This window comes from Sorex fumeus, unplaced genomic scaffold, assembly GCF_029834395.1.
Source record: "Sorex fumeus unplaced genomic scaffold, SorFum_2.1 ptg000042l, whole genome shotgun sequence".
In the NCBI taxonomy this organism is placed as follows: Eukaryota; Metazoa; Chordata; class Mammalia; order Eulipotyphla; family Soricidae; genus Sorex; species Sorex fumeus.
This window is the reverse complement of record NW_026606099.1, coordinates 3,679,617-3,706,492: the sequence shown is the minus strand read 5'-3', so window position 1 is coordinate 3,706,492 and position 26,876 is coordinate 3,679,617. Positions and strand designations below refer to the sequence as shown.

The 26,876-nt window shown below is 42.2% G+C and overlaps 1 protein-coding gene across 1 annotated transcript in view; it reads left to right on the top strand.

The window, feature by feature from the left end:
• Window positions 1–26,876, top strand: part of LOC130029298 (chromatin remodeling regulator CECR2) — a 169,886-nt gene that overhangs the window by 103,945 nt on the left and 39,065 nt on the right. Inside the window, exons 4-9 of the mRNA XM_056120230.1 lie at window positions 183–322; window positions 1,402–1,506; window positions 5,345–5,394; window positions 6,061–6,230; window positions 10,396–10,479; window positions 21,856–22,009. Of these exons, the coding sequence (XP_055976205.1) occupies window positions 183–322; window positions 1,402–1,506; window positions 5,345–5,394; window positions 6,061–6,230; window positions 10,396–10,479; window positions 21,856–22,009 (703 nt within the window). The remainder of the gene's footprint in view (window positions 1–182; window positions 323–1,401; window positions 1,507–5,344; window positions 5,395–6,060; window positions 6,231–10,395; window positions 10,480–21,855; window positions 22,010–26,876) is intronic.

Sequence of the window (26,876 nt, the reverse complement as noted above, 5' to 3'; positions counted from 1 at the left end):
CGAATACTCTCGGTAGCTTGTCGGGCTCTTCGAGAGGGGCGGAAGAATCAAACCCAGGTCGGCTGCGTGCAAGGCAAATGCCCTACCCCCTATGCTATCCTCCGGCCCATATAAATTTTAAATCCTTTAATTTTCTTGTGTTTTGTTTTTTTCCAAACCTTTTCTCCATATCCTTCTATTAGGGTCTGGACGCAGATAGTCTTCGTGTTGAGCCGTTGGGTGAAGATAACTCTGGAGCACTCTACTGGTATTTCTATGGCACACGAATGTATAAGGAGGTTCCTGTACAAGGAAAATCCAACGGAGAACTGTCTTTGAACAGGTACATTGCTCATGACTGGGACAGTGTAAAATGCTCCGGAGGTTCGATTTTCCTCCTGGTGGTTCTCAACCGTCTGTTGAGAGGCTGAGGGTGTGGTGTTCGCTCAGTGTAGCATATTCTATTGGGGATTGAACCAGGGTCGGCTGCATGCAAGGCATGTGCCCTGTACTCCTCTACCTTGAGGCATTGTTTTGTTTTGTGGTTCTTTTTTTTTTTGCTTTTTTGCTTTTTGGGTCACACGCAACAATGCACAGGAGTTACTTCTGGTTCATGCACTCGGGAATTACTCCTGGTGGTGCTCAGGGGACCATATGGGATGCTGGGAATCGAACCTAGGTCGGTTGCGTGCAAGGCAAATGCCCTACCCGCTGTGCTATTGCTCCAGCCCCTATTTTGTGGTTCTTGATCTAAGGTTTCAATTCCCTTACTGTAAACATAGTAAACTTTTCTCAGGAATACCTTCTTCATGGAAGTATTTTTTTTTTCTTTCATAGTCAGTTCTCCGGAATTTTGTTTTCATTTTCCACTAGATGTGATAATTTGCTCTATTACAATATTTGGACCACAAAAGACAGTAAGGAATGCCTGAAAAATGAAAACTTCCTAAGGAATGAAGAGGCCTCCTTTCCTCTGCATCCCAGAATGATGTTACTCTTTTGATTTATTTAGACTTTCTTACTGTTAGGAGCAGTTCTTTCTATTAGGAAGTTTTAAGATGTGCCCAGATGCTTATTTATTATTTCATTTTTATTTTTGTTCTTTTGGGGCCACTTACCGGCTTCCTTGCTTAGGGGAACCATGTACCATGGATTGAAAGCTGGCCTCTCAAATACAGTATATATACCCTAAACTGTTGAGCTATCTTGCCAGCACCTTTTAGTCTGATCTGAATGTAAAATGAAAGTTTTTCCATGGCCCTACATTTCAGTAATAGAAGACAGGAAGTATTGTCACCACCCATTTTCTGTGACTACTACATTTAATATTTTAGGAATATTCTGGATAGGAACACAAATTACTAGATGTTCTAGAATTCTTATAGTATATTGAATAGTATACCTTTTTTTTTTTTTTTTAAGGGAAAATGAAGGACAAAAAAATGTCTCAGGAGTTCCTGGGAAAACAGGAAAAAGAAGAGGAAGACCACCAAAACGAAAGAAATTACAGGAAGAAATTATAGTGAGGTAAGGAAACTTTGTTTTTCTTTGCTATGGAGCCCAGTGCTGGAAGGCACCTCTCTTCAATTTGATCCTTCATCTTAGTTTAAATAGGTAGCATTGCTAAAATATTACTAAAGTTTGTGGTATTGATGTACAAAGTCAGAGCACCTTGTTGTTACCAGAATATTACCCTCCTTTACTGTTTCTCTGTCACCTCTAGTCCTATTTTCAAATTCCTAAAATGGTCTTTCCCCTCTGTAGATAAATTTTATATTTATAAGCTAAGGTTTTGCTGTTGTTTGGTTGTATTTCCCTTGTTTTGTCTCTATTTCTCAAATGAGTGAGATTATCTGAAATTTGGTGTTCCCTGTGTCTAATATGGTACTCTAGTTCCGACCATGTTACAGTGAACAGCATGATTTCATCTTTTTTTACAGCTATGTGGTAGTCCATTGGACATATACTACGAATTCTTTATCCATTCATCTATTATTGAGTATATGTCTTGTTTATACATCTTGGCTGTTGTACTAAGTGCTACAATGAATGTAAGCATGTACATATAGTTTTACTTTTTTTTTTTTTTCCTTTGCGAGGTGCATGTCAAGAAGTGGCATTGCTGAATCTTTTGGGAGTTCTGTTCTTACTTTTTTGAGAAATCAATATACTGCTTTCCATATGGATGCTGAACCCACACAACATTCCCACCTATACTGGTGTGAGGTGATATCTCACTGTTGTTTTGATTTGCATTTCCATCATAATAAGATAAAATACTTATTACTTAAGTAATAACTTTTGAGTAGGATATGAGATTCAGTTCCTGTTACTTCCTGCATGGGACTAGACATTTTGCACAGCACTATTTGTTGAAGAGACTTTTCCTTGCTCCACTTCCTGCACCAGCTCCACTGTTACAACTTAACTGTCCATAAATCTGAGGGGCTGAATACCACCCCATGGTCCAGATTCCAGCACCACACAATTATGATTATTATAGCTTTATACTTTAATTTTAAAGTCCGGAAATGCATTATCCTGCATCTTTTTTTCATAGAATTTCTTTGGCTACTTGGAGAGTTTATGATACCAGGCAAATTTTAGTAGAGTTGAATATTGACAATGCTCAGTATATATTGAGTTGAAAATGTGTTGCACTATTGTTGTTTATCAGAGACTATGCATGAATATTGACTAAAATCATTATGCATGCTATTTACCATAGCATAGGAGCTAATTCTTATCCACTGAGATGAAGAACATGGCAAACATGGTTTTCAAGAATAAAATCTTTGGGAGCTGTCCAGATAATACTTGCCTTGTATGCAACTGCTGTGGTTCAATCCATAGCACCATATCTGGATCCCCAATCAGCCAGGAATGATCCCTGAGCAGTGGTCCAAAACCAAACAAACTGTAGTTTTCACAGGACCTGAGAAATTAGGATAGAGGTTAATGAAGGGATAGGGATTAATGAAGGTACTTGTGGGGCCCACGCAATAGTACAGTAGATTGGGTGCTTGCCTTATATGCAGTCAACCCAGTTTTGATCACCAGCATCCCATATAGCCTCTCAAGCCCACCAGGATTCTGAGTACAGCATCAGGAGTTATCCCTGAGCACCACCAAGTGTGGCACCAACTCGCCCCGCTACCCCTACCCCCCCAAAAAAAATCAGGGTGCTTGTCTTGTAAACAACTAAGACTGTCAGGATTCACTCATGAGCCCAGAGCCAGGAGTAAGCTCTGAGCAATGACGGGTGTGACTACCTCCCAAAAAAAGAATGCAGCACATGAGATAGCTCACGGACTGAACACATTCTTTCCATTCATTTGATCCTTGCATTGCATGTTCCCCTAAGCATCGTAGAAAATGACCCAACGCCCCCCCATCCCTGAGTGAAAGCAGTTTCCTAACAATTAAAGGTAAGATCTTAAGGGATAATGTTATTTGGAAAATTGTATTTTTTATATTATCTTCTAGGAAAGCTTGCATTGTGAATTTTGGACTTTTTAGAATTTGACCAGAAATCTATCAATGTACTTAAGCCAAATCTATCATTTTATACATAATATAATACACATATGACGTGTATGAATCAGTTGGGCAGCTTAAGCCCCATCATTACAAATTCTAACAACACAGCAGTCGCTTCTTCTTTGTAAACGTTAGAACTATGAAACAGTGTAAAAGACTTGAAACAGACCCTATTTTGCTGTCTTATTTACTACTAAGAAGTTTCTCTATGAGCTGGGAAATAACTCAAGGTCTAGAATTCAGTCATTGGTACAACCAATCCATCATTTTGTTCCCCATCGCACACCCCTCCAACCCTAGGCATATCCCTGGTGGCCACCAAGTACCAAGTGTTGCGCCTGTACCACTGGCCTGAGTATTGCTTGGAATGAACCCCAAATCAAAGACCTGAGCACAGATGAAGAAGCCCCTCCCCCATTACCCCTTTAAAAAGTATTTCTAGGGGGCTGCAGAGATAGTATCATGGGTAAGGTGCTTTATCTTGCATCCAGCAACCCACGTAGTCCCTCTCAGCCCCACCACAAGTGATCCCTGAACACAGAGCCAGGAGTCAGTCCTCAGCAACTCCGGGTGTGGCCCATAAACCAAAAAATTTCTAAGAATCAGATTTTTAATAAACTGATCAGAGTTTGTTCTTTACTACTACAGTGTTCAACTTTACAGAAATTTGAATATTTGTAAAAAGAATTCTGTGATTATGTTCTAAATAAATATATAGTTATGATATATATCGTTGGGCTGCACAGCAGGTAGGGCGTTTGCCTTGCACGCAGCCAACCTGGCTGACCCGAGTTCGATTCCTCCGCCCTTCTCGGAGAGCCCAGCAAGCTACCGAGAGTATCTCGCCCTCACGGCAAAGCCTGGCAAGCTCCCTGGGACATACTCGATATGCCAAATAAAGTAACAACAAGTCTCATGATGAGATGTTACTGGGACTACTCGACCAAACGGGAGGGCAGTGCTATAGTGAAATATATTGTTATATTTTATATGTATAGAACATCATATGCAATTATCTCCTAAATATAAATATCTATATATAAATAAGAATATAGAATTTTGTCAGCAGTCTATACCTCTTTGTATATTCAAAAGCAGTTTTATGCATATATCAACATTTCCCTATAAGAGCCCATTATGAAAGTACGTCCACTCTGGGAATAAGTATAATCTTAATAAGCATTCATGGACTTGTGCTACCCTCTACTGGTGGTTTCATTCTTTAGAGCTACATATCCAATATACTATTTGAAGTTTGTGCAGGGAGGAAGCTGGGGCCAACACCCAACTGTTCTCAGAGCCTACAACTGGCTCTGCTCAGCATTCATTCCTCTGGGTACTACATACAGTGCCAGGGATCAAAGCCTGTTCTCCGTTGCATACAAAGCAAAGGCCTTACCCACTTTGCTACCTCTCCAGCCCTGTATTTGAATATCTTCTAAACTAACCTTTCTAATTTGTTCCTCCATCAAATTAGTTGAATTTCCAGTTCTTCGCTACCACATGTGACTTACAGCTATTATATCAGACAGTAACAACCACAGGACATTTTCTTCTCATTGGAATTCCCAAAAGTATTTTAAGAGTGCATTGGTGGTATTCATTTATTCAGCAGAGCCATTCCTTCTCCTGACTTCTTAACATGTAGATATGCACACATGCTCATGTATGAGGGCGCGCGCGTGCACACACACACACACACACATACACACACACACACACAAACACACACCTTGTGCTCAGTTAATTGGTCTGTTCTCTGGGGAAAACACAACTGTTTGGACATGCTTTTATTTTAATTGGTGCCTCCTTTTCTGTGTTTCAGTGAAAAGCAGGAAGAAAACTCCTTAGCATCTGAGCCACAGACAAGAAATGGTAATGATCTTTGCTGGAGTTTAGAAAGGTTCCTGTAAACTTGATTGTGATGGTGACCGTTATTTTTTCCAAAGTCACATAAAGTAGTTATGGTTATTGCAGTAGCCTAATTATAATGCCTTCTTGCCATTCTTTATAGTTTTCTTATTCACACAATCCTATGTCCATTTCTCTTACAGAAAAGTGAATTCAGAAGTATGTATTTGCACATGTGTCTTATTAACTGAGCTTAGTATAGTTGACACCGAGACATTTGGTTAAATAATTCTCTTCTCAAAGAACTGCTAATATAGATGTATCCTGGTTTCTTCATTTCTATAATTCAGATAGCCTTAATTTTGGGAGACTATATCAGAACCATTTGTGTAGAAAAGTAAACTTTTCAAAGCATTTCTTGGGTATTAATAGTCTGTCTTGTGAAAGTTTAAGTAATTGTGTTTGTGTTACTTCTAGACATTCTTAACATTTTTTTTTAATAGTGACAGTTTGGTGGGTAGGGCACTTGCCTTTCATGTAGCCAACCCAGATTTGATCCATGGTACCACATATGGACCCTGAGAACCTCTGGGTGTAGCCAAGTCCACCCCATTCCCCCCTCCCCCAATGTAAAAAGGGAGATACACCCTGAGGAATCTGTTTCAGTAGCCAATTATTTTTGTATTCTAGGGTCCCAAGGGCCAGGTCAAGGCACTTGGTGGCTCCTCTGTCAAACGGAAGAAGAATGGAAACGGGTCACTGAGAGTTTTCGGGAGAGAACTTCCCTTCGAGAACGGCAACTGTATAAGCTGCTTAGTGAGGACTTTCTACCTGAAATCTGCAACATGATTGCCCAGAAGGTATGCAAATGTTGATTCCTCCCCTCTAAGAATTATTTCAGTCTTAAATGCTGCTAAGTATCCTGTGATAAAAGATCCTCATCCTTTCTGATCTAGAACATTAAAATGGGTCCTCTCCTGCACTGTGATACAGTATTTTCTTTATCCCAATAAATTCTCAAGCCACTACTTAGAGAGGCTTTTTAAAATTTGGAACCAACCTTCTTCTGTAATATTTCTTTGGAGTGCCTCATATCACCCTGTACATATCTATCACTTGTATCACCATTGCTCATTGATTTGCTCGAGCAGGCGCCAGTAACATCTCCGTTCGTCCCTGTCGCGTGCTAGTGTAGCCCAAGGGCTTGCTCCAGGAACACGAAGAGCCTCAAACTGCTCGTTCAGGGTTTTGACGAAGAAATCTGACCATCTCATAGGTGGGCGGCCACGTGTTCTTTTGATGTCTGTGGAATTCAGTACATACCTTTAGTCCATATATATGCTTTTTTGTTTGTGTTTGTTTTTGTTTTCTGGTTGGGGGTCATACTTCACAGGGCTCAGGGCTTACTCCTGGCTTTGCTTTCAGCTATTGTTCCTACTGGGTCCTTGCATTGTATAAGGCAGTGCTTGACCACGTGATTCAAATGCTTGACCACAGTTTATAATTGTTTTACTACAGTAGTCACCCTTAGATTGTTTTGAATAACACACACACACACACACACACACACACACACGGCCAGTGAGATAGAGTGTACAGGGGAAAGGATGCTTTTCCTTCATGTGGTCCTCTTGACTGCTACTGTGTGTTACCCAGAACAAACAAAAAAACTTTTATGGATTTGAGGACCGGAAATGTAGTTTGGGGAATGCTGGAGCAATAATTTAGCAGGTAGAGGATTTGCCTTGCGCACGACCAACCCAGGTTCGATCTCCAGCAGCCCATATGGTTCCCCAAGCATCATCAGGTGTGACCCAAAAACCAAAAAAAAAGAAAGGAAGAAATGTAGCTCTGCCATCGAGTACTTGGCTTTGCATGTATAGAGTTCAATCCCCATCACTGATACCCAGAAAATCTTAAAGCTTGGTTTAGTGGGGGTCTGAAGAAGACCATTCCCTGCATGTTGCCGACGTTAGTTCCAAATCCCTAGCACCACATATGAGCACCATTAAGAGTAGCCCACAGGCCCCCTCCCCGACAACAAACAAATACTAGTGTGCATAGACCTGGATTGCATCTTCAGCACTGCCCAACCCCCCAAAGAAATAAAAGATTGATGAGGAGATAGAGGGTGATTTCAGTGGCTCACAGGAAACTTGAATCATGACTGGTAAGTAGTGTTGAAAATGTTTCTGAACATTTCTTGCTTTTATTGGCATGCTGTATTTGTATTACCTGTCTTAATTATATTGGTCAAGAGGGACTTTGTTCGAATAACCAAAAAGGCCTACAGTCATATGTGACCATTTGTTCAGAAGAAAAGAATATGATTCTTATTAAATACAGCATTTAATACTTATTAAATAGCAGTGTAATCTGTGATAGTAGACATTACAATATAGTGGAAGATTGATGGGCATTTCTTTTAGATTACTCTTTCCTAGTATGTTTTGTTTGGTTTTGGATAACATACATGATACCTCCCAATTTTGCTTTTCTCTGTTGGTTACAGTTGTGGATAATTGGTGAGAATTTTGGTTAGAAAGCTAAAATATTTTTTACCGAAATTTATGCAGATCAGAAGAGCAGTAAAGCAGATACGATTCATCTTTGGAAGTAGAAAACTACTTTATACTTTTAAATAGTTTAAAGTGAAAAATTGAAAACATAAAGCTTGCTTTGATCATACAAAAAACCTTTTTTGTTTGTTTTGGGGCCACAACCTTCGAGCCCATGGTCACTCCTAGCAAGGCTCAAGGGACCATATGGTTAGCAGGGGATCAAACCCATGTTGACCGCATGCAAGGCAAAATGCCTTACCTACTGTACTCTCTCTCTGGCTCTCTAAACTTTTATAGTAAGATTTAGATAAAGGAAGATTTAGACTACTATTATTTGTTGATAATATTACGGTAGTAATAGTTTATACATATTAGGGGTTTGGTAAATGAATTGGCTAAGGATATCGCATGAAGAGGAATTGCTCATAGGTGCATTTGAGGAAGTTGTAAGGGCCTTTGGTGAGAAGTTGTTAAGGTCTAGTGCCCTTAACAACTGAGGTTGTACTTACACTCTCATACTTAGTCATATTTGTGACAGAAAAGCTTTCTAAAGTTTCTGATTGTTAGATCAACCACCCTTGTCGTTCAGCATGTTTAAGTGTATCTCACTATCTTATTGTCGTTTTCTGATTTTTTCATTTTTGTTTGTTTGTTTGTTTGTTTTGTTTTGGGGAACATCCAGTGGCTATCAAGGGTCACTCCTGGCAGACTTTGGAACCATAAAGGGTTTCGGGGATTAGACCAGGATACAAGGCATTGGCCCTACCTGCCCTCATTGTACTGAGGCCCTCATTGTAAAAACAGTAAAACACTTACTGTTTTTAAGGTTACTTCTCTGTTGTTCTTTTGTTTTTATGATTTGTGTTTTCTTCTTTGTTGTTCCCTTATTGTGTTAATTGATTCTTTAACTCTCAAGATGTTCTCTTTTAAGTGGCACCAAAATCAAATCTGGATAATGCTCATACTGGTACTGACTTCACAGAAATTACTCATGTTCTACCAGGCCTTCAAGCACCACTGGATATGGCTCTTAGCTTTAAAAAATTCAAACTTAAGGGTGAGGAGGAAATTTTTTTCAAACTTATCAAGATAACTTCCTAGCTTCAAATAGTTCTCAAAACTACTTCTTTGAATTTTCCATAGCAATTTTTTTCAGCTTCCTTTAGTTTCTCTGGGCTCTGACCTCAAACTGATAATCGAATTCCTAATTCCTTAATCCTTGCCTGTCTTCCTTACTCACTTGTTCCTAGCCTGTGTCTCTCCTCCCGTTCTCGCTACTGCACTGCCCTGCCTTTTAAAGAGGAGACCTCAGAATGCCCTATGTCAGCCATTATCTTTAGCAAAAGGTGATAAAACATGGCTTTCTTTTAATATTTAGGAAAAAAAGCTCTTGAAAAAATAAAACAGAAAGAGAAAATCTTGGGGCTGGAGTGATAGCACAGCGGTTAGGGCGTTTGCCTTGCATGTGACCCGACCTGGGTTCGATTCCCAGCATCCTATATGGTTCACTGAGCACGGCCAGGAGTACTTCCTGGGTGCATAATCCAGGAGTAACCCCTCTGTGCATCGCTGGGTGTGACCCAAAAAGCAAAAAAAAAAAAGAAAGAAAGAAAGAAAGAAAGAAAGAAAGAAAGAAAGAAAGAATGTTGTACGTGAGAAACCTTGGCAGAGATGACAACTGTGTTTTGGATTTTGTTGTTGTTGTTACTTATTTTAGGATCTCCAAGTGTTGCTCAAGAGGGTTCAGGGACTCATCCAAAGATTTTGTTGTTGTTGTTGACCAGTTGAATTAGTATTTTGATGCAAAGGTCCCCGGATGTAGTGCTGCTCCGTCCCTGCAGGGCTGGAAATTACCGAGGCTGTACCAGCAGTGCTCAGGACTCTTGGACTGTCCCCAGCAACTCCTAGGAGACCGTGTGGTGCCCAGAGTCCTCTATATGCAAAGCATCTGCCTCAACCCTTTTTCCTGACTCTCTGGCCCCTATGGTTTGGTTTGGTTTATTATAAGAAAATTAATGGGGGCCCGATGGGAGGGGCAGTGAGAGAGTAACAGAGGTTAAGGCATTTGCCTAGCATGCAGCCATGGCACCAGTACAACCTGTGGTCTCCTGAACAACATTCTGGGTGTGGCCCCAAAAGAGAGAAGCAGAAAATAAACTGGGGCCAGCAAGATAGCCCAAAATGCCGGAGTGCATATTTTGCATGTCAGAGCCTGGACTCTCCCTAGAACTGGTCCCCCACAAACACTGGGTATGGTCCAAAACAGGGAAGAAAATAAAAGAAACTGGCATGGTACATTGTGCATAGTGAATGGCCCTTTTCACCAACCGTCCTTCCCATGTCTTTGTTCCTTGGTAAAGCCATTACCTATATGCTTTAGAGGTCACTCTTCTACTGGGCAGTAACAGTAGCCGAGAACACCCTAATCTGTCTTTTCCTTTCTTTTCCTTACTTCTAACTATAGGGAAAGCGTCCACAGCACACAAAAGCACAGTTGCACCCTAGGTGGATGTCTGACCACCTGTCCGACAAATCCATCAAGCAAGAGGTGAGTGCACATAAGAATAGGAAGGAATTTTTCAAGTGTTCAGAAAGGATTATTGCATTTTCTTATGTGTGCTCCTTTTATTTACCTTTCTCTAAATCTTTAAGCTTCTTTTGAACATTATTATGTGTAAGATGCATTGCTGAAAAGGAATTATAAAAATAAAACGGGCTAGAGTGATAGCACAGCAGGTAGGGCGTTTGCCTTGCACGCGGCCGACCCAGGTTTGATTCCCAGCATCCCATAGGGTCCCCTGAGCACCGCCAAGAGTGATTCCTGAGTGAAGAGCCAGGAGTAACCCCTGTGTATTGCTGGTGTGACCCAAAAAGAAAAAAAAAATTAAATAATAAATAAAATATAAGCTAGTACAGCAGCATTTTCCTTGCACACAACTAACATGGATTCAATTCCTGGCACCCCATGTGATTCCTGAGCAGTGCTGAGTGTGGCCGCAAAACCAAGAAAAACCTTCCTTGTGGAACTTTAAGGGGCCAGAGTGATAGTTCAATGGGGCAAGTAGGGCATGTGCCTTGCCCATGGCCAACTGAAGTTCAGTCCCTATCACCCCGTATGGCACCAAGCCTGCCACGAATTGATCCCTGACTTTAGAGCTAGGAGGAAAGCACTGAGTACTGGCAGTGTGGCAAAAACGAAAAACCCAAACCACATAGGTCATTCTTACGGTCTTTTCATCTAGTAAGATGTAGAGAATGATAAGTATTGTCTTAGATATGTAGCTGAACGTTATGAATGTAGAATGTAGACATTGAAGGATTGGGCAATGAAAGGGAGTTGGGCCCAGGAGAGCTGTATTTCACCTAAACTAGACTATAATTTTTGTAAAAGACAGTAAGGAGGGAGAAGTTTAAAGGGAGAAGACAGTCTATACTATTGAAGTAATATTTTGTTTTAAAGCACAGAGGTAGAATATTATGTGTAAAGTAATTAAAGAACCATGTATGTTTGTGTAGAGTTCATGCCCAATTCAGTCAGCTTAATCAATGGCTGAATAAATAGCAGTGCTCCTACATTATTTTAAAAAAAAATGTATGTTTATATATAACGGGCATATAAGATTGCTTAAAATTTAGGAGAAAATGCTGGATTTGATTGTATTTTGGGGTCTCCCTTCATGTTTGTATCTTTAGTAAGCAGCAGAAAGGGAAGTCATTGGATTTTGTTTTAAAGATCCGTTTATGATCCTGCCATGATAAATGATTTTGTAAGAGAAAACTAGAATGTCAGAAATCAGTAAACAGGTGCCAGAACAGTAGTACAGAGAACAGGGCGCTTGTCTTGCACGCGGCTGACATGGGTTTCATCCTCGGCACCCGATGTGGTTCCCCCAAACTCAACAGGAGTTATTCTTCAAAGCAGAGCCAGGAGTAAGTACCGAGTTCTTCTTGGTGTGACCGAAAAACAGCCCACAGTAAATACTTCCAGAAGAGCATCTCTTTCGAAAATCCGTCTGTTAGAAACGTAGATCTGAGGGTGGAGCAAAAGTACAGCAGGTTGGGCGCTTGCCTACACACGGCTGGCTGGGTCCATCCCCAGCGTCCCCAGTGGTCCCCCAGGCAATGCCAGGGGTGGTCCCTAAATGCAGGGCCAGGAGTAAGTCCTGTTCAGTGCCAGGCAGGAGCGAAGGAAGGAGGAAAGAAAGAAAGAAATGTGTGCCACGAGCCCGGCACTTGCCTTGCGTCCAGCTTACCCAGGTTCCATCCCTGTTACCCTGCATAGTCCCCTGTACTGTGGCGATGTTTATGTGAGCGGTGCAAGTTAAGGTACAGTTGCCCACCCCAGCCCCAACCCCAAGCTGCCTGCATAGCAGACACATTTCTTCTCTCCCCCTTTTCTTCTCCCCGTCTCTCCTTCGGCCCCTCTCTCCCCGCTTCCCCTCTCTTCCTCTCTCTCTCCCCCTCTCCCCCTTGCCCTCAGTTAAGCACTTTCTTGTCCAGAGTGATCATTTCCAGTCATCACTGCAGTAAAAAGAAAGGGAAGGTGGGGAGGGAGACGGGAGGAGAGGATTCCACATTACTGTTTTTTAATGCTAGGCTAACACACAGGCACAATTTGCAACAGGTTATTTCACTGTAGCACCATCACAATGTCCTCCCGTTACTGTAGCACTGTCGCAGTGTCCTCCCGTTGTTCATCAATTTGCTCAAGCGAGCCCAGTAACGTCTCCGTTGTGAGACTTGTTGTTACTGTGTTTGGCATATTGAATACGTCAACGGTAACTTGCCAGGCCTTGCTGAGCGGGTGAGATATTCTTGGTAGCTTGCTGGACTCTCCAAGAGGGACAGAGGAATCGAACCTGTGTTTACCAGGCCAGCCTCGGCCGGCGCCTAGCAGCCGACTTAGAACTTGTGCGGACCAGGGGAATCCGACTGTTTTCATTAACACAAAGCATCACAAAGGCCCGCGGCGAGTGTTGACGCGATGTGATTTCTGCCCAGTGCTCTTGGCAGTTGGTGACACATGAGAGGGGGATGGGAGCGCCTCGAGTACGGGGGCTCGCCCCAGAAAAAACCCGGGACGAGTAGGAGGGCCGCTGCGGTGAGTCTTGAAGCCTGGTGAGCCTTGAAGCCTAGGGCGCAGGCCCGGGTGGAGCTGCCGCAGGTGCAGATCTTGGTGGTAGTAGCTAATATTCACACGAAAACTTTGAAGGCCGAAGCGGAGAAGGGTTCCATGTGAACAGCAGTTGAACATGGGTCAGTGGGGCCTGAGAGATGGGCGAGCACCCTTCTGAAGGTTGTTTCAAAGCAAAATTTTTCAGAGATCAGAAAATAATGCACTAAAATTGCCAGTGCTAAAGTATAAATGTTATCTAGAAAATCAGGAAGCTTTATGGTACACCTTCACATCGTCGTATGCTCAATCTTATACCAGATAATTCTTCTTTACTTCCTAGTCCAGACTGAAAGCCCATCAGTTCTCATACTCTACTGTTTTGTTGTTGTTGTTGTTGGTTTTTGTTGGCTTTGGGGCCAAATCTGTGATGCCCAGGGCTTACTTCTGGCTCTCCACTCAGGGTAATAGCTCAGGATGTGCTGTGGATCAGACTCGGGTGTTCTTCCCACTGTACTATCACTTTGGTTCTTATACTGTCTCCTTTTAAACGAGATCTCTGTAGTCTGATTCATTGAATACACTACTTTCTGGCCTGTGTGGGGAAACAGCTCAAGTAGAAGAACATATGTCTCCACTGTGGGGTCCTGACTTCAGTCCCGGCAGTTTCAAAACTTGTTAGTTTTACATAACACGTAATTCTGTAGGTATGCTATAGTAAACATTCTCAGTTTCTTATTGCTCTACTAGATATATTGGGGAAAATTTTAGTTGTGGCATGACTTCTACAGAAATTTGTTAGACCTTTAATGCTTTTAGGTAGGATTTTCATCTGTACTGGTTACCTAGGAGCCCAATCTTTTTGCCTAAGAAGATCTTTCAGGGCTGGAGCGATAGCACAGTGGGTAGGGCATTTTGCCTTGCATGCAGCCAACCCGGATTCGATTCCCAGCATCCCTTATGGCCCCCGAGCACTGCCAGGAGTAATTCCTGAATGCATGAGCTAGGAGTAACCCCTGTGCATCACCAGGTATGACCCCCTCCCCCCAAGAAAGAAAAGAAAATCTTTCAATTGTGGCTTCTGGGGAAAATATTAATGAAAATCATTCTCTCTGAATCCAAGGTTTTTCTTTATTGTTTATTTTTGTCGAGAGAATCAGGACATTGGGACCAGCAAGACACCACTAGCCTCGCACAGAAATGACCTTGGGTCTATCCTTGCCATCACATATAATCCTCCCCAACACCCACCAGGAGTAATTTCCGAGCACAGAACCAGAGATATGCCCTGAACCCAGCTAAGTATTTCTCAGAAACAGAGAGGTGTCTGGACATTGCTGTTGGCTTCTAGGGAGCTCTTTGTCATAACATAAGCTCAGGTACTATTAAAGTTGGTGAGATTGTGACAGGGAAGAGAACCTGCCCTTAGGTGGAGGGCATAAAAAGATTATTCTCAGCGCCACTTTTATCTAAGATTCTGCTCTAATCCTACAGAGAATTTTTAAGTGATATTACTTTCTCGTTAAAATCCTTCCTTGAAAAGTATCATGTTAAGTGAAATGAGTCAGAAAGAGAGGGACCAACATAGAAAGAAAACTTGCACTCATTTGTGAAATATAAAGTAACAGAATGGGAGACTAACACCCAAGATTATTAAAGTACTGGGAGGATTACTCCACCCGCAGCTTAGAAGCTAGACTCACATGCTGGGGGGAAAGGCAGCTCAGTTAGAAAAGGGATCACCGAGTAAATGGTGCTGGGAGAATCCGCTCAAGATGGGAGACGCACCCTGAAAGCAGAATATAGACAGAACATGATGGCCACTTAATACCTCTATCGCAAACCACAACACCCAAAAGGAGAGAGAGAGCAAAAGGGAATGCCCTGCCACAGAGGCGGGGTGGGGGTACGGGGGATGGGGTGGGGATGGTGGGAGGGATGCTGGGACCATTGGTGGTGGAAAGTGGGCACTGGTGGAGGGATGGACCAAAATGCAAGCATGGAAGTTTGTAAGTCTGTAATTGTACCTCACGGCGAGTCACTAATTAAAAAAAAAACCTCTACATTTCAAGCACAGCGGGTAGGGCGTTTGCCTTACAAGCAGCCAACATGGCCGACCCGAGTTCGATTCCTCCACCCCTCTCGGAGAGCCCGGCAAGCTACCGAGAGTATTCGATATGCCAGACACAGTAACAACAAAGTCTCCAATGGAGACGTTACTGGGCCTGCTCGAGCAAATCGACGATCAACGGGAGGGCCTTTACCTTTACCTTTACCTTTACATTTCAAGAATTACATAATATCTCCATTGTCATTGGCAAATAACTCCTTGTATACTCTTGCTACTGTTTGACATCCTAGAATTGCTCCTATGTGTTTAGTTGGAAATCTCTAATTTCATTTTCATTATAACAGTTTTCCATTCTTAATGTACTACCTCCTCTTTCTTTTAAAAAAAAAATCCCTCCTTTACTCAAGCAGTTACACATATATCCATACCCCATTTTTAACTGATTTCTTTTAAAGAAAAAAATGCAGTGTAAGGTTTTTTTAATTTTTTTTGTCTTGGAACAGTGCCCACAAGTGCTCTGGGGTTCCCGTGTTTGATGTAAAACACGCAACCCAACTCTCAGATCTGGATTCCTGTGGTGTTCTAAAAATCAGAAAATTTTAAAAATTCTTGGTGCGCAGTATGTAGTTTTTTCAGATGCGTTTATTACAGTTTATATATAACCATTGAACAGTTGCATCTCCCTCATGATTATCAGCTCTCATACTTTGCTGTGCTTTGCTGACTGCCTGTGCTATCTTCCCTTTGAACTCATTGAACATCCTCATGGTAGTGTCACTAAAGGCTGAGTATTTACTAGTGTCATTGTCTTCAATGATACTGTTTTCGCCTGCCATTTAACTTGGTGAACCTCTGTCTTCTTTCCCCTTTGATTTTCTTACTGTGCTAGTGATGAGTTTTGTGATTAACCCCTCTGGCAGATGCTGAGGGATTAAGCTGGAGATTGTTCCCTGTCTTCTCCGCCTGTCCTCACAGAACGACAGCCAGAAGAACTGTGAGCGGCATGGAATTTGCTGGATGGCTCTGTCATCTGGCCAGTGCTTTAGGAACTGTAGTGTGGTGTGGGGCCCTCACGTAGCACAGGTCAGGGGCGGGGGCTGCTGGTGACCTCCCAGGAGGAAGGGGCTCTGCCTCCCGTTACAAACGAGGCCCGGTGGTATCAGCATCACTTGCGATAGTAGAACAGCAAGCAGAAAATCCATCCCTGTTTTCAAAGCAACTTACTAGACAAATAAGGGGATGATTGTGTTTATGTGGAATATACAGATTAAGTAAATTGATGGAGACAACCAGTCGATATTGTCAGGGGTTGGGTGACTAAGCTATGGGGAATGAGTTATTCATGAGTGATAAGTGTTTCCTTTTAGGGTGTTAAAGTGTTTTCAACTTAATATGGCTGGTTCTACATAACGTTGCGGTATCAAAATTACTAGAGAGCTAAGTATCACTGGAATATACACTTTTAAAGAATTCATTTAGAGGCCAGGAGATAGTACAGTAGGTAGGGTGCTTATCTTGCACAGTTTGATCCCTGGCATCCCATACGGTCCCCGAACACCACCGCCAGGAGTAATTCCTGAACACAACACCAGGAATAATTCCATGACGATCGCCAAAACCAAAACAAAAAAATTTTCAGTTTTGGGTGTGATTAGGGATAGCTCAGCTCTAGAGTGCTGCCTGCCTTAGAAGATTGAAGCTAAGGGTTTGATCATTGTCACCATCCCACATGATGTGCGTGCCTGACAACCATGCCAGCAGTTCTGGTATTAGAGATCCCTGCAACAAAGTATGCGATCTCCAGTGCACTATAGCCAACAGTTTGTGAGCACAGCAATGTATGTATTTTATAATACTATAATCGTACTGTAAGGATTAGACCGTCAGATCAGTGAATCCAGATCGTCAGAACTGAGAATCCAGAAATAAACCTTCAGCTCTTTGGATAGCTACCCATGACAAAGTGGGCATGAAAAGCAGCAAGGGAGTCTCTTCATGAAATTGTGCTGGAGAAACTGCATGACTCCATGGCAAAACATAGAATATTGAATATGTACAGAAATAAGTTCAAAGTGGATTAAAGATCTCAATCATACCGGTATCCATAAAATACACTGAAGAAAAAATACAGGACTAACTCCAGAATATGGACCTCAGCTTGCCTTCAGTGATTTGATCCCACTGGCAAAGGTAGCAAAACAAAATAAACAAATGGGACTGCAAATTTAAAACTATCTACATACAAAAGAAACTCAAACTAAAACTGAAGACGCACCATTGAATGGGAGATGTATGCATACAATACATCTTCTGAAGGATTAACGTCCAAAGTATCTAAGGCAGATTCTGGAGACACATAGTAAGGGAATAACAGATGGTCACAGCACCAAATCCTAAAAACTTTCTCAGTACCGAGCTTACTGAGTTGGGGGGTACTGTGGTGGAAAGTGTGGTGTTGGTTCCATTATATGCTTTAAATCTTATCATTAACTGTATTGCAAGTCGCAGTGCCTTAAAAAAATTCACAAAGCTCAGCAACAGTGAAACCAGTGACCCATTAAGAAAATGGGGTGATGATATGAATAGACATTTCTGTGGAGAGGTCATGCATATGCCAGTAAGCATATTGCACTTATAATCAGGGAAATACAAATGAAAACAGTAGTGAGCAGTGTGCTACTCACTCCCTTCAGAAATACTGGAAACAAACCAGTATTGGTAGCTATGTAAAAAAAGAACTCTGTGGTGGAAATGTTTTCTAATTCAGCCTTGACAAACCAATTTGGAGATGTTTCAAGAAAATAACTTTGAGCTTACTAATGACCCAGAAATTCTACTTGGGTTCTCCTGCCAAAATGCAAAACACTAATTCAAAGAGATACATGCAAACCTGTGTTCATTGCAGTACTTAGTAGAGTGTGGAAACTACCTAAATGTCTAATGACAGATAAAGGAGTTATAGTGTATATACGTGAGGGAATACTACACAGCTATAAAGATGTCATACTGAGCAAAATTAGCCAGAGGGAGAAAGGAACTGATGAACTCATCTCATCCATCCATAGTATACAGGAAACAAAAAACAAAGGAATAAATAATATCAATTGATAACAAGCTATATATAGTTAGTGGAACACAAACAGTACCAGATGCGAGTAAGTAGGTTTCTGTCATTCAGGGATTTGGGCAGAGGTATCAGGCACTTCGGTCGTGATGAGGTAAGACAACTTGTCCACAAAGGCCATAAAGTCAAAACGGTTGTAAGTATATTACTTGTTTTTGTTTGGGGACCACACTAAGCAGTGCTTAGGGCTTACTCCTGGCTCTGCACTCAGGGGTCACTCCTCACAGGGCTTAGGAAACCTTAGGGGGGGCCAGGGATCGAATTCTTGCACAGGGTTGGCCACGTGCAAAGCAAGCACTCTACTCACTCTATACTTTCTCCAGCCCCAATAAGCACATTACTTTAACTAGAATGATTTTTACATGTATTTAATTAATGTAGAAACTCTGATTTAGCAGCAGTCATAAACATATTCACTACCATCAAAGTATGAACCTATAATTTTTTTACAGATCTCACCGTAGCCTTTTGATATTTGAATAAGTGCTTCTAAGAAAAATCACATAGGGGCTGAAATGATAGCACAGTGGGTAGGGTGTTTGCCTTGCATGCAGCCAACCCGAGTTCGAGTCTCAGCATCCCATATCGTCCCCTGAGCATTGCCAGGAGTAATTCCTAAGTGCATGAGCCAGGGATAACCCCTGTACAGCACCAGGTGTGACCCAAAAGGCAAAAAAAAAAAAAAAAAAAGAATAATGAAATAGTGTTTGGAAATACTTCCAGTTCTAAGCTCCCTGTCACTTCCCATCTGCTTATAAATAGGACCTATGAATAGAGGGACTGGAGATTAAAAACAGGTCAGATCCATACTTTGAATGCATCCTAAAACAAGTACTACCTCCCTGATGGAGGGTACTTAGGGTCATTCCTAGTGGTGCCAGGGATTGAACCAGTTCTTCTGATCTAGCCCATACCTTTCCCTACTTAATTATAACCTAATGAGTACTTCCATCATGACTTCTCAGCTCACTGGAGGTGTTGCCAGTGAGTTGGAATAAGTATGAACCTGAATTAATCTCTCTCCTCCCTCTCTCTCTCTCTCTCTCTCTCTCTCTCTCTCTCTCTCTCTCTCTTCCCCCACCCCCTGTCCCTCCCTCCCCCTCTTCCCCTCTCCCCACTCCTCCTTTCCCTCTCCCCCTCCCTTTCTTCCTCCCCTCTCACACACACGTCACCACCAAAAAATTAAAGCTATGGACCATGGTATATGGAGTCAGAAAGGGTACTCATGGAATGCAGAAATAGAAGATTTTGGATTTTTTTTGTTTTGTTTTGTTTTGGGGGATATTTTTTTTCCTTGTTTGGTTTTTCAGCCATACCCTGCAGCTCAGGGCTTACTCCTGACTCTGTGCTCAGGGATCACTCTGGCAGAGCTCCCGGGCGGTATGGGAGTGTTAGGGTTCAAACCCAGATTGGCCGAATGATAGACTCTACTCCTCTCCAGTCCCTTAAAATTTATCTTCATAAATAAAGATTCTTAGGTCCTCTTGGGGGAGTGCAGGAGTGATAAGGAAGTACAGCAGGCAAGAGACTTGCCTTGCAGGTGGCCGTCCTGGTGCCGTTTGATCCTCAGCACTGAGTATGGTCCTTTGACCACAGCTGGCTAAAGCCAGATTTAAAGATAGACGAGTAAGGACTGGAGAGAATGCGGGCACTGCATAGTATCTCCCAAGCACCACCAGATATAACACCCCCAAAATTCAAGGGTACCTGGAGTATGGCTCAAGTAGTAACGCTCATGCCTTGCATATGTGTCCCTTGGTTCAGGCTCTGGCACCAGTGGGAGGCCCCCAACAAGCTCTCGTAGCCCCTGAGCACTGCAGGTTTTGGTGGCCACAATAATTAAATTTGAAAAGATAAAGTATGAAAGTTTAAACATTTAAAATTGGGGTGGGTTGTTGCTTAGCGGTTGCATGTGTAAAGCCTGCGTTGAGACATTTGCATACAAGTAAGTAAAGGTTTCAAAGTCCTGTGCTTTATGAAGATCGTGGTTCTTGGAAAGACTGTGATTCTAAGATTTCGATCATGACCATCCTGTTGTTCGTCTATTGCCTCGAGCAGGCCCCAGTAATGTCTCCTTCATCTTAGCCCTGAGATTTTTTTAAAAAGTGCCAAATTCAAGGCTCTTTCAGGGTTAAGAGAATGAGACCCATCATTGTTACTGGTATTTGGCATATTGGGTACGCCACAGGGAGTTTGCCAGACTCGCCATGTGGGCAGGCTACATTCGGTAGCCTGCCAGTTTGTCCAAAGTAGGAATGCGATAAGATGTCGCGTGCTTCCAAGAGCTGGGTTTTATAGTCTCTGGGTCTTGGCCGTTGATGGGATTACACGGCGCCAGGGGGTCAGTTGGTGGGTGTGACCCCTGCCTACTGGAAGATGGAGGATCTGGGTGGAGGATGCTCAGCCCCGATCCGAGCAGGCTTGGAGATCTCAGCCCCGGGACCCGCATGCCTTTGTTCCTCTGCCAGTACCTTCATGCGTGTGCACAGTCTCCTGCCCCCGCACCTGGCTGTCCTCGCCGGGGGACCCCTGGAGGGGAGCGGGTTGAGTTTCCCTCCCCGCCCTGACCAGGGCTCCAGCAGCCGAAACCTAAGATTTCACGTGTATTAAATATTGAATCTACATATAGTATCTCTGACCTGCCTCCATTTCTGTTCTCTGGTTAAATATATTTTTCATAAGAATATCTTCCAAAGGTCACAATTTATGGAACTGATTGAGGTTAGAATGTTCATGTGGTATTAATTTTAAAATGCAGATTTGCTATTGGTATAGATGTGTTAGGTATTTATATATCCACATATTATATAAATTATAAAGTCAACTTGCTTTTCAAAAAATTAATACATTTTTGGGGGCCGGAGCTATAGTACAATGGGTAGGGCATTTGCCTGTCATGCGGCCGACCCAGGTTCAATTTCCGGCATCCCATATGGTTCCTCAAACGCTGCTAGGAGTAATTCCTGAGTGCAGAGCCAGGGATAACCCCTGAGCATCGCTGGGTGTCACCCAAAAAGCAAAAAATAATAATGTTTTAAATATTGAAATTAAAGTATCAGATCTTACCTCTAATTTGTGTGTGTGTGTGTGTGTGTGTGTGTGTGTGTGTGTGTGTCTATAACTTTTGGGGTCACACCCAGCAATGCTTAGGGGTTACTCCGAAATCACTCCTGGCAATGCTTGGGGGGCTATATGGGATGCTGGAGATTGAAACTGGTCAGCTGCATGCAAGATCCAATTCACTGTGCTATCACTCAGATAGCCTCAGATCTTAACTCTAGCCCCCCCACCCCCAAAAAAAAAACACCGCAAAACACTATCATGCCAAAACAAAGAAATAAATAGTATTAAATAATGACAAACACTGGTCTTGGATTTATAAACTCAGTTTACCAAGCAGTGGAGGACCGGAGGTATGGGAATGAAAAGATGAACCAAAAGTAACAAAGGGACATTTGTGGAGGTTATTTGGTACTTTGGTACCAAATAGGTGATAGGGTGTAGTAATTTTATACTTCAGTACCATAAACATTATCCATGTTGCTTACACTATAATAAATCTAGTTTTTGTAAACTTGCATTATTGTACATTGACTGTCCACTCAACTCCTCATAGGAGACCCCTGTGCTTACCAGAATAGAAAAACAGAAACGCAAAGAGGAGGAGGAAGAACGTCAGATTCTTCTAGCTGTGCAAAAGAAGGAACAGGAACAGATGCTGAAGGAGGAGAGGAAACGAGAGCTGGAGGAAAAAGTCAAAGCAGTGGAAGGTATGTGGACTTTCCACATAGTCTGGAGCTATGCATGTGGCCAAAGGCAACTCTGACTAGACTCTCTCTCTCTAAGCTGTTTCTAGCAGTTTCTGTTTAATGCCTTGCAGCCTATGTTCTAACTTCAGCTGTATTCATCTGGACCCAATCTTTGCATTTCTTTGAAAGGAGAAATTTTAACGGTATCATTCTTGGTCTTTTGATTCTCTTATTCTCATCTTTGCTATGTCATTCAAATTATAATGACATTTACAAAACTGATTTTGAAAACAATGATACCCCATAGATTGGGAGAAAATATTTATATACCACTCAGCTGATAAAGAGTTACTATCCAAGATATATCAAGCAGGTAGAACTCATCTAGGAAAAAACATTCAATCCCATGAAAAAATGGGGAGAAGAGATAAACAGAAACTTCCTCAAAGAAGACGAGGCCAACAGGCGAATGAAAGCAGGCTCTATGTACTTTGTTCATCAGGGAAACACAAATTAAAACAATTAGACTTTGTATTCACATCAGTGAAACTGGCACACATCACAAGGAACAAGAACAAACTGTTGGCATGGGGGTGGGGGAAACCGGGCCTTAATCCACTGCTGGTGGAAATGCCGACTGGTCCGAGTCTTTCAGAAAACAATATGGAAACTTCTGGAAGAAACTGAGAATTGCACCCTGGAATTCTAGTTCTTGGCATCTACCTCTAGGGCCTTAAATCTCAGAAAAGACTATTGCATTTCTGTGTTCATTGCAGCACTGGTCAAAACAGCCAAAATGAGAGACTGCAAGGGCTAGGCAGGGAGGGGAGAGTAAGAAGGATGGAGGAACAAGAGTTGGGACAAGCCCTGAAAGTGTCTCTTTCCCACCCAACCGGGATATGAGCCTGACGCGAGGAAAGATCAGTGAAAGGGGAAAGTAGGCTACTGACGAGTATGTTGCGGTTTTTACTCGAGGAGAGGGGTGGGGAGGGGAGGAGGGTGCAAAATGATTCGTTTTTCAGGATGAGCGCCCTTGGCCACCCACCCCCTACACTTAAACTGCCAAACTGATCGTATCTCCAGTAGGAACCAGGGACAGTAGGAACCCAGAGAAACCAAAGAGGTTTTTTTGTTTGTTTGGGGGGTTTTGTTTGTTTCATCAAAACCTCTGAAATGTTTTATACTCGAAACCCTACCTTGGACAGTATTGTAAATTAAGTTTTAAGTTGAAACATCTAAAAAGTTGACTAAGGGGACTGGAGTGATAGTACAGTAGGTGGGAGGTTCTGTTGCCTTGCACACAGCTGACCCAGGTTCAGTTCCTTGCACCCATGTGGTCTCCTGCCTGCCAGGAGTAAGCCCTGAGCACTGCCAGGTAGAACCCCTCTTCCCCCTCCAAAAAAATTGTTGGGGCCTAAGAGACTCTGCAGCAAGAAAGACACTTGCCTCTCTAGCAGCAGACCTAGGTTTGATTCCCGGTTGACATGGTCCCCTGAACACACAGCCAGGAGTAAACCCTGAGCGCCACCATCACTGAGTATGGCTCAAGTCCCCCTCCAAAAAAATTTTTTTTATTTAAAAAAGCTTGTACACTGATGATAGGAGTGCTATTGAATATTGTACACTTAAAACTCAACTACGAATAACTTTGTAGATCACAGAGCCTTGATTTTTAAAAAAAGTATTTTTTTAAAGAAACTGATTTTAAGTACATGAAAGTCCTTAGAAAAAGTGATACTTTTTCAGGTTTGGCACTAAGTCTAGAATATTATCAATGATACTATTAAGACAAAACAGACTGTTCTTAGACTTGGGCCCAGGTCTTGGTTTTGATGTAACAAAATATTTCTTCTGTTTGTGTTAAAGCAAAGGCCAATAACCATTCCTATATATGTCAGTTGTATTTATAGCCTTACCTGGTGTTTAATTTGATTGAACCTGAGTGAGCTGCTTGTAAGACAGGTGGACTACCCATTGTACTGTCACACTGGCACCGAGATTGTTTTTATTGAACGAAATTTAGAGAAATGTGAGGGAGAGAGAGAGAAGTACATGTTCAAGAGAACATAAATTTCTTCTGAGGGAAAAAGATCTCCAGGTGCCTTTTTATTCCTCGATTTCCATTTTGCCCCACTGGTTCAATAATGTATTGTTTAATTTCCAAATTCAGAGAGAGAGAGAGGGAGAGAAGAATTAGTTTTATTAGTTTTGGTTTTAGTTCTTGGGTCACCTCCTGCAGTGCTCAGAGAAGTTCTTGAGCTTTTCCCAGTTCTGTTTCTACCCTCATGGCATGTGGTATGAAAAGACACTTCATACGATTTTCATCTTTATGATTTTATGGATACTCGTTTTGTATCTAGTACAAGGCCCGCCTATCCTGGGGAGTGTCCTGTGCATTGGAGTAGAATGTGTGTGTGGTTTTTGTGGGATGGAGAGCCCTATACGTGTCTGTTAAGCTCAGCTTTTCTGTTTCTTCTTTTTAAGGGCTTTGTTCTTTTGGGGGGCAGGAGGCGTGTGGTCTGGCTGATCTGTCCAATAGTTAGAGGAGGTGTTAAGTTCTACTACTATTGTGTTACTGATATCTTAGGCCTTAGTTCTGTTACGTATTTTTATACTTCTTTCATTTATGTTAATGAGTACTTTTTTATGTGTAATCACACAACATCTCTTTCTTATTTCATTCTTTCATTTAAATGCTGTTTGGTCTCATAAAATTATGACCGTTCCTACTTCTTTTAGTTTACCATATTATCTATGTGATTGTATTCTTACTTTTCACTTTGAGACATTATTTATCATGAGAGTTCAAGTGTGACTCAATTGTTAAGGAAACAGAGGGTTTTATTTCCCATGCTGTTCTATGCTCTTTGGTTGGTGAATTCCTGCCATTGACAATTAGTAAATTACTGAAATAAAGGAATTTATGGCCATTTTTCTATATGAATTCTGGATATTTATAAAGTTTCTTTGGCCATTTATTTTTTTTCCTGGTCCTTTAGCCATTTCTGTATTTATCAGGTTACATGCACCTCTTTTTGTGGGGGAGGGGAGAAGGTTGGTCAGACTCAGTGGAACTGAGAGGTTACTCCTGGCTCTGTGTTCAAGGGTCACTCGGGGGGCGGGGGATAGGGGGCAGAGTGATTATTCAGCGGGTAGGATGCTTGTCTTGCATGGGGCCAACCCAGGCTCATTCCCCAGCAACCCAGTGGTCCCCCAAACCTGCTAGGTGTGACACAAAAACAAAAGATAGTCATTCCTGGAGGTGTTAGATATGTGCAAGGCAAGTGCTGTCACTCTAGCCCACGTGTATTTGTCTTGAGAGTGCCATGAAGCCTTTATCTCTGGATCCTCGTAAGAGACCCTATTGTTACTCTCCTCCTTTCTACATGTTGTAGCGGTTGGTGTCTTATTTCCATGAGGGACTTTTTCCTTTCTGAAGGCATGCCAAGCAATATACCTTGCCCTGTTTCATTCTGTATGTCGATGGTATCTTACAGTTCCATTTAGCCTCCAAGGTTTCATTTGATAAATCTGCTGTAGGTCTTATCAGGAGTCCCCTCTAAGTTTTTGCTTTGTTCTTGTTTCTTTCAGGATTCTGTTTCTTTTCTTTCTTTCTTTTTTTTTTTTTTTTTTTTTTTTTTTAGCTTTTGCTATTCTAATTGCAGTGTCTCGTTCTTCTGATTGGGCATATTCTGTTGAAACTTTTTGAGCTTTTCTTTTTTTCCTTTTGTTTTTGTGCCATACTCAGCAAAGCTCAGGGATCACTCCTGGTGGGCTCAGGGGACCATATGGGAGACCAGGGATTAAACCCAGGTTAGCTGCGTGCAAGGCAAATTTACCCACTGTACAATCACTCCAGCTCAACTCTTTGAAGTTCTTGATCTAGGTATATGAATCCATCCTCAAGTGAGAAAATTCTTTTTTTTATATTTAAATTACTGAAATCACCGTGAATTACAAAGTTACAGGTGTGCAGTTTTTCAATACCAGTCCCTTTACCGGTGTCCCTAGTTTCTCAACTGTTCCTCCCCACCCTCCCCCCCACCCCCAGTCTGCTTCTTTTTCCCTCCAGGTGAGAAGATTCGTGACTATAGGGGCCAGAACCATAGTACAGCGGAGAGCGCATCTGCCTTGCATACAGCTGGCCCGGGTTCAATCCCTGGTATCCCATATGTTCCCCCCAAACACTGCCAGGAGTAATGCAGAACTAGGAGTAAGCTCCTGGGCATCACCAGATTGACCAAAAAAAGAAAAGGAAAAAAGGGAAAAAAAAAATCTTGGCTATAATTTCTTCAACCAAAAATTGCTTTTTGTTTTGTTTTGTTTTGTTTTAGGAACCTTAGGAATATTACTCCTCTTGATTGCTGTGTCAGAGAGCTCTTACGTTTTCTTCATTTTTCTTAAGTCTTATTTCCTTCTTGTCTTTTTTTTTGTTTTACGGTTTTGTTCGCCTTATTCTCAGGCACGCTGTTTTGGTCATGTTTCCTGTTCCCTGATTGGGACTTTCTTCGATAACTTTTTTCAGTTCTGTAAATACTCTCACCATTGTTTTGAATTCTTCATCAGGGAGATTGGAGAGCTCTCGTATGATTGGGTTCCTCCTTCGGCTTCTGTTTCTGTCCATTAATATTACTGTGAGGGGGCTGGAACGATAGGACCGCGGATAGGGCAGTTGCCTTGTGCACAGTCATCCCAGGTTGCCTGCCCAGGGCCCCTGGCAGAGCCAGGAGTAAGCCCTGAACCGCCAGTTGTGCCTCTGAACCACCTCCACCCCCCAAAAAAGAATAAAAGAGCAATATAGGTGAATTGTGCTGCTCCTTTGTTGTGTCTTTGACAGTGTGAGATTTGGTTTTGCACAGGCCTAGGTGTCAAATGTGGAGTTCAAACT